At 48.6% G+C, this 7,270-nt stretch overlaps 1 protein-coding gene across 1 annotated transcript; it reads right to left on the reverse strand.

Annotated features, from left to right (window-relative positions):
- Positions 1-3,550: 3,550 nt before the first annotated feature.
- Positions 3,551-4,738, reverse strand: LOC119338184 (putative F-box protein At1g50870). Its single transcript, XM_037610491.1, has one exon. It carries the CDS (start codon positions 4,736-4,738, stop codon positions 3,551-3,553), a length of 1,188 nt encoding a protein of 395 aa, XP_037466388.1.
- Positions 4,739-7,270: the final 2,532 nt, after the last annotated feature.

Raw genomic sequence — 7,270 nt, forward strand, 5'->3', positions numbered from 1 at the left:
GCGGTGTTCATCCTGCACAGGTTCTACACACGCAGCATCGATGACAAGACCCCGTACGAGGCATGGTACGGCAAGAAGTCCGCCGTGCACCACCCGCGCGTCTTCGGTTGGATCGCCTACATCAAGAACACGCGGCCGGGGCTGAAGAAGCTCGACGACCACAGCACGGAGATGATCTTCATCGGCTACAAGGCGGGCTCGAAGGCGTACAGGGTGTACGATCCCCTCCTTCTGCTGCCGCACGTCATCGATTCTTAGCTGGCCAGCTCGTGCCCTCGACTCCTTGTTGCAGGCGAGCAACCGCAGCCCGCAGGTCTCCAACTCTCCATAAATTCCCAGCTCCAGTCCTCTCCTCTCCCACATGTTCCTCTCTCCTTCTCAGCTCCAATCCAATCCACGTTGATTGGTCGCCGGCTCGTCTCCGGCAGAAGACATCCGTATCTTGCCAGCAGGAGGTATGTTCTCATCTCCCTCTCTTTCTCTGACCTCTCTTCTCCATATCCTTCTCTGAATTATGTACGTAGATGTTTTAGGTTTAGGTTTTAAGATTAGATGAGTTTGACTAATCGGTTTTTCTAATCTCCTCCTTTTACCATGCAGATCGGCAATGTCTAGTAGGTTTTCTTCAGTTAGAAGTGAAGCAGGCAGTGGAGGTAGCGTGGATGTAGTCCACGTATTGGCTGCTGCTCGTGTGATCCCGGAAGATGATAATGAGAAGAAGCCTTTGTGAAGGTACGTCCAGATGTTGGAAAATACTGGGAAAGGGAAAGGAGGCAACAAGAGATCCATGTGTAGGCTTTGTGAGTATGTTATCAATGGTAACTACTCAAGAGTAAAGGCGCACCTTTTGAAGGTTCCTAACATGGGTGTGAGTTCATGTCAAAAGGTCATTGTCGATGTTCTTGTTCAGTTGAAAGGTGAGGAAGAGAGAGCCGATGCACTGATTGAAACCTAGAGAAATCCGCTGCCAACGGATGGGTTTGGAGCAAGGGCAAGAAAAAAGTGGGGGTAATCCAATTGAGGCATGCTTTGACATGGAAGCTCGCAACCACCTTGATGCATTGATTGCAAGGATGTTTTACACAGCAGGGATTTCATTCAATGTTGCATGTAATATTAGAATTAATCTGAGGCGCACCGTCAATCTACCGAGGACCAAGTAATCACACGAGCGCGAGACCGAGATATGTTAACGAGGTTCACCATCATGGCTACATCCCCGGGGCCTGACTATGGACGCTCCTCCACTACAGCACCGCACCCGGTCGCCCTGGACGCCGGCACTTGCCGCCGGCTTCCCCTTCATTCCTGTGCTATTATGTTGGTATAGGTTACATCGTGTGTCTACCCCTTCATTTGATAAGAGGCCTAGGATACAAGTGTCCTACTTGAACATGACTCCATATCCTATCTACACACAGTCCAAATCCAAGCCCAACTGTAACCTACCTTGTACAAATAATATTCGACACAATTCTAACACGTAACCCTTGGTTCAGGGCAACTTTCATCTTTGCTGTCGGCCATGCAAATTTGTTGGCTGGCTATGCCCCTCCAAGTTATGATAATCTCAGGACCACACTTCTTTTGCAAGAGAGGACGCATATTGATAGAATGTTGATGCCCATCAAATCAACATGGAGCAGCAAAGGTGTGACTATTGTTTCTGATGGATGGTCAGATCCTCAATGGCGTCCATTACTTAATTTCATGGCTACTGCCGCCAGAAGGGGCGTCGGAGACGCTGCACGAGGCGCTAGATCAGATGTGGACGGTCTTCTTCTTCTTCGCGATCGCCTCGGTGAGGGCCATCGCCCCCGCTATCGATTTTAGAGCTCTCTTCACTCCGACCGTCGCCGGAGGGGTAGTCGCCACCCCGGTGGCCTTTGCCGCAGTTGGAGGCGGTGCTAGAGTCCGGTGGACTTTTTTGTCCCCAACCTTTTTTTGACGCGGGGGTGGTTTCCAGCGGCGACAAGCGGGGTAGTGGAAGGGTCTTGGGTACCCATTTCGGTGGGAGAGCCGCTCATCGGTGGCGACAGCGGCGTGTGGTGGCGACTGCGGCGGGAGTGACGGAGGCGAGAGGGCGGAAGAAAGAGGCGCGCCAGTTTTACTCGGCTGCACAAGCGCCGAGCATATTTAGGCAGGCTGGAGGGTTTTTTTTGGCGCCGGAGTAAAATTTATCCTCCCTTGTAGGTTTTAGGTCTTCGGCTAGGTGCGACGTAAGGGAGTACAACCAAATTTATCCGCCCTTACCGCCTCATAGGGGATCGGTTAGAGTTGGCCTAATAGACTAAGAGTAAAATCTTTCAAACAGAACAAGTGCATCACCAGCACCTGAAATCTAAGGGTAAGCGTTGAATTCTTCAGCTGCAAGTGCAGCACATGGTCTGCCAAACATGATAATGCGTTGTGCTGCTGCAACGCATGGTGCCAGGATTGCTGAGGCAGCTAGCAATGGTGCAATCAGAGAGGAACATGCTTTGGGGGGCTGGGATTCACGTACAAGTAGAGATACTAGACGAAAGCTTCATCAACTGTGCGGTGAAGCTGGGCTACGTCGATGCATCCAGGCAGAAAGGTGAATTTCTACTGAAAATATGACAGAAGGCAGTGCTCGATTGTCAGTGCAGGGCAGGTGGACAATACTACAGTGCAGTGAAGAAGGTGCATTTCTGCAGTTTACAGACATGATCACATAGATGTGTTAACAGAGAAAAAATCGAATCATAAATAACAGAGATGCACGATCCATTCGGCACTGTTACCGTCAGTGTATGGGTTTGACTTGTTGTTCTAGAAACGATAGAAAAAAATTAGTGGTGAATTTCCAGTGCTAGGCGTTCAATCCGACAGTTTATTTGCAAGCAGAGAATTGCAGGCTATTTGTTCAATTGCAGACTATTATCACTGGAATTTCTGGGTTTTCCATGTGATCTAAGGCCAGTCTTAAATCAGCAAAACTGACAGTGTAAAGAATCTCTCAGCTGGCAACATGAACCAGTACAAAATATCTGAAGAAGGAAAAAGCAGAAAAACAGAGAGGCCTTGGCAATAGTACCACTACCAGCAAGCAGAACGTTTTCTCACAAAGTCCAGGTGCTACTCAGGAGTTACGACCAAATTGCAAACTCAACAACAGAGATAAACATAAATGCCTATGTATGGAAGACACCCGGGATAACATTTCGACACCTAAAATTGCCTTTCCTCAGAAAGCATGACCAAGAGTGAATCTCACATCTTAAAGATGTCATTCATGCATACAAACCATACAAAAATTAGGGTAAATATGGGCGGCAGGAAGGAACAGTAATATACTTTAATGCATAGATAGATCCGATATTCCATAGTTCAGAAAATTAACGAGACGTTGAACCTATCATAGTAAGCACTAAACGATGACAATGAGGTGTTATTACTGCAACCATCCAAGATGACATGTTCTACTGGTAGTACTAGTAAGTAGTAAGCAAGAAGAGCCAAGAACAAAAGGCATGCTCTGAATCCAAGGGAAGAACAGACCAAGTGCTTTCAAGATTCAGACACTCCCTTAGGAGAATGGAGGCTCTTCATCCTCTTCTTGCATCCCATGGCACGGAATTGGAATAATGCTCTCTTGGACGCGGTGCCAAGTAGGAAACATACAATATTGACTCTTTCCAATGTTCACGATGCCTAAGAATTTGCCATCAACGTCGCAGCGCAGCACATGTTTATCGTTAAACAAGATGAGCAGCTCACGGTCGTTGAGCACGACCATGCAGTTGAACCATTGCACCACTGAATCAAGTGGTGTTTTCTTTTTCTTTTTGGAAGAAGCTCTATAAAGTTGCCGTGATGCCTCCACCGTAGATACATCAATCTGATACTTCAAGGCCCAGACTTCAGCCTCGTAATCCTGCATCACCCAGATATCCATGGTGGTGAAATGGGGAGTCGATCCGCCCCAGAAAGCAAGCGTCTCATTCATCTTAAATAACCCCCTATAACGATACGGTTGCGGGGGACTGCCGAGCAACCGGAATGACTCAACTTCCGTGTGAAACGCAATAATTTCCTTGCCGATTTCCACAATTTTACTGGCATCATAATAATAAGGATACCAATGCAGGCTACCACGGTGGTGGACTGGTGGTTTTAGCCCCTTCAGTAACTTCTGGTCCATGGATAGCATTCCGATTCTGACATGCCTAGGCTCATCGGATCCCAATGTGAGGATGTATAAGCTGGAGTCAGACGAGTGCTGTAATTCTGAGACCCAGAGCACCCTGTATTCTCTAGTTGGATGGTGCTGGTAGAAACCGATTATACTGTTGTGAATGCCTTGTCCAAATCGAGGTTGCGGAAGGAGAGCATGCTTGCGGAGGACCGGATTGCAGACGTAGAATCGGGATCTCCGGGAGACGATGAGAAAGCCACCATGGGCGCCTTGAAGGTAATTCTCGTACCAGTTTTGTTGGCCTGAGACGAAAGGCCAGAGCTGTTGACTAGGGACTCCGGCACCGATATTACGCAAGATCACCAAACTTGCAGGCCGCCCCAACCCATTGATGACAGGGAGCGACGGCTGGCGGCGGTGGTGTTCGACCATGAATTCAGGCGTGGAGGAGACACTGCGCCACAACGGGCAAACGGCACGGCAACGACCGACGTCCTTGGGCTGCAACCGGATGAGTATCTTGTCAATGATCTCCTCTGGCAGGTCCTCGAGCAGGGTGGCGCCTCTCTTGTCCGGCATGATGCTCCGCTGAGTCCGGTGAGAAAAGCCTTAGTGAATTGCTTCCGTGACTAGGATAAATTGGGCGGGGACTATGCATGCTCACCTGCGTCGGGGAAGAAATGGCGAGGGAGAAGGTCTCAACTAGAATCCATTGACGGAGGCGACGAGCAGCGGCCGCGGAAACGTGAGCTCGATCGATCCCTTGGGAAGTGGGAAAGAAAAAGGTCGTTGCGGTGTGATCGTATCGTATCGGATAGGAATTTTCATCCATGGGAAGGAGGAGATTCACCCGGCTGAGTTTACCATTTCTTTCTCTTAATTTTTAGATAACAAAATCGAATCTCCCATTGATTTGGGAGAGTCTCTCTTAATAACTTGCCTCAAAATCAGAGATTTTATATCAATCAGAGATCATTGCCTCTTTCTCTTTACCCATCCACTTTCTCCGCATCGGCTCATCGTTTGAACTTTTTAAGGGTTCTTTCCTTTCATCCTCCCCCGGTCACCTTTTTAAGGGTTCCCAATTCAGAGATGTGTTTTAGCATTTGTTCGAAACTAACACTCATATGTACTAACTACGAACTGATCGATGTACAAAGGTTTTTCTGAATGTACAAGTGGTTCCATCAATTTGGTATAGTCAAATGTCCAGAAAACTGCATGTGTGCTATGCTGTGCTGCCACAACACATCGACTTTGTGAAAAATGGCCAAGTGCATCTCTAAACTGCTATATTATTGTTCAGTTTTAGCTTCTAAATACACTCCTAAATTAAACCAAGAGGCGAGCATGTCATTTGTATACAAAACAACACCACAGAAGCCTAATCTATCATAAGCAAGAGCCTAATATATTTTTCAGGTATGTAGTTCAGATTGTGCAGTCAGCAAACAAAAATAAACCATGACTACCTAGTGACAATTCCGAATTTGGAGTGAAAGTTCTCTTCCCCGATCAAATTTTGTTCTCTCTAACCCATATGCAAGAAGCGATTGAGTTCTCACAAAACATACCCATGGTCGCCCTCAAGTATCAGTTAACTTTATTGCCTGAGGATGCCTAAATCTGATTAAAGGTTGATCATTTGTCTCCTACTAGTCCCCTTGCTATCTTGCTTGCGGCTGATGGTCTCCTATCTCCTCTCCCCCCTTGCTCCCTGGCGCCAGGTCTCCTAGAGCATCGCCATGGCGCACGAGCAAGGAACTTTGTAGAGAAAACTACAACATGTGAGAAGGAGGCTGCTCCTATACCTGACCTGACGGCTCCTATGGTTATTCCAAGATATGCTACACGTGGTGTTTGGTTATCATGGAACTTGATACTGTTTGACTGCTACGGTTCAATGTCAAACAGCAGGCTATTAACATAGATGAAAATAAATTACAAGAAAGTTAGATCAATGTTCAAAATAAAATAACTTATCTTGAAAATTAAAATTATTTACGCTCCACAGTTGGTGTTCTTCGCATTCACGACAAATATCACGAGCTGGGCAGCACTGTTGCCGTCGATGCACTCTGAAACAGCTCGCGAGAGAATGGTTTTGCGCAGCGAACTTGCATGCTTCTTTTCTGCTTCTTCTTCCTTTTATTTCTGAACTTAAGGTGATCATGGCGTAGTCCTGCCGCTCTTACCGGATCCCGCCATCCCACGATCGAGCACGCAGTCCATGGCCTCCTACAATCGCTCCACGGAACGCACAAGTCGCGCCTCGCGGAAACAACTAACTAACCTGACAGAAAAACGCTAACTGAATCCTAACAGAAAGCTACATCGAGGCAAAGTCTGAAACCACTGAAACTAGACAGGCTAGCTAAACTAGCTTATTGTGCAACAAACTCCCCCTAATCTAGGTTGGCTTGAACCTGACGACCCCCACACGATCACGCATCTCCTGGAACTGAATTCGCCCGAGCGCTTTCGTGAGAAAGTCTGCAAGCTGATCGCCAGTCCTGACATACTGAACGTCGATGCTGCCGTTCTCGACACACTGACGGATGAAATGGTAGCGAAGTTCAATGTGCTTGCTCCTGTCATGGAACACAGGGTTCTTGCTCAGTGCGATAGCTGACTTGTTGTCGATGCAGAGTCTGGTGGCGCCGTCGTCACGCCCAAGCAGTTCCCCGATCAGCCGTCTGAGCCAGATGCCCTGACAGGCAGCACCAGCCGCGACGACGTACTCTGCTTCGCACGAGGAAAGTGCGACGATCTTCTGCTTGGCTGACTGCCATGATACCGGGCTGCCACCGAGGAAGAAGATGGTGCCGCTGGTGCTCTTGCTGTCGTCCAAGTCTCCCCCGAGGTCCGAGTCGCTGTAGCCGACGAGCTCTGCGCCGCGCTCCTGCCGGGCATAGCGACAGCCCAGCTGCTGTGTGCCGGCGATGTACCTGAGGAGCTGCTTCACAGCAGCCCAATGCTCGCTCATTGGGGCCTTCATGAACCTGCTGACATACCCAACGGCGTAGGTTATGTCTGGGCGCTTGTGGCTGAGACAGCCAAGGCTCCCCACCACACTCCTGTAGTAGGTGGCGTCCACGGGATCGCCGGCCC

The sequence above is a fragment of the Triticum dicoccoides genome, chromosome 7B, assembly GCF_002162155.2.
Source record: "Triticum dicoccoides isolate Atlit2015 ecotype Zavitan chromosome 7B, WEW_v2.0, whole genome shotgun sequence".
Taxonomy (NCBI): Eukaryota; Viridiplantae; Streptophyta; class Magnoliopsida; order Poales; family Poaceae; genus Triticum; species Triticum dicoccoides.

Excerpts from the sequence above, each read along its gene's own strand:
- LOC119338184 (XM_037610491.1), bottom strand. The coding sequence starts at position 4,738 with ATGCCGGACAAGAGAGGCGCCACCCTGCTCGAGGACCTGCCAGAGGAG.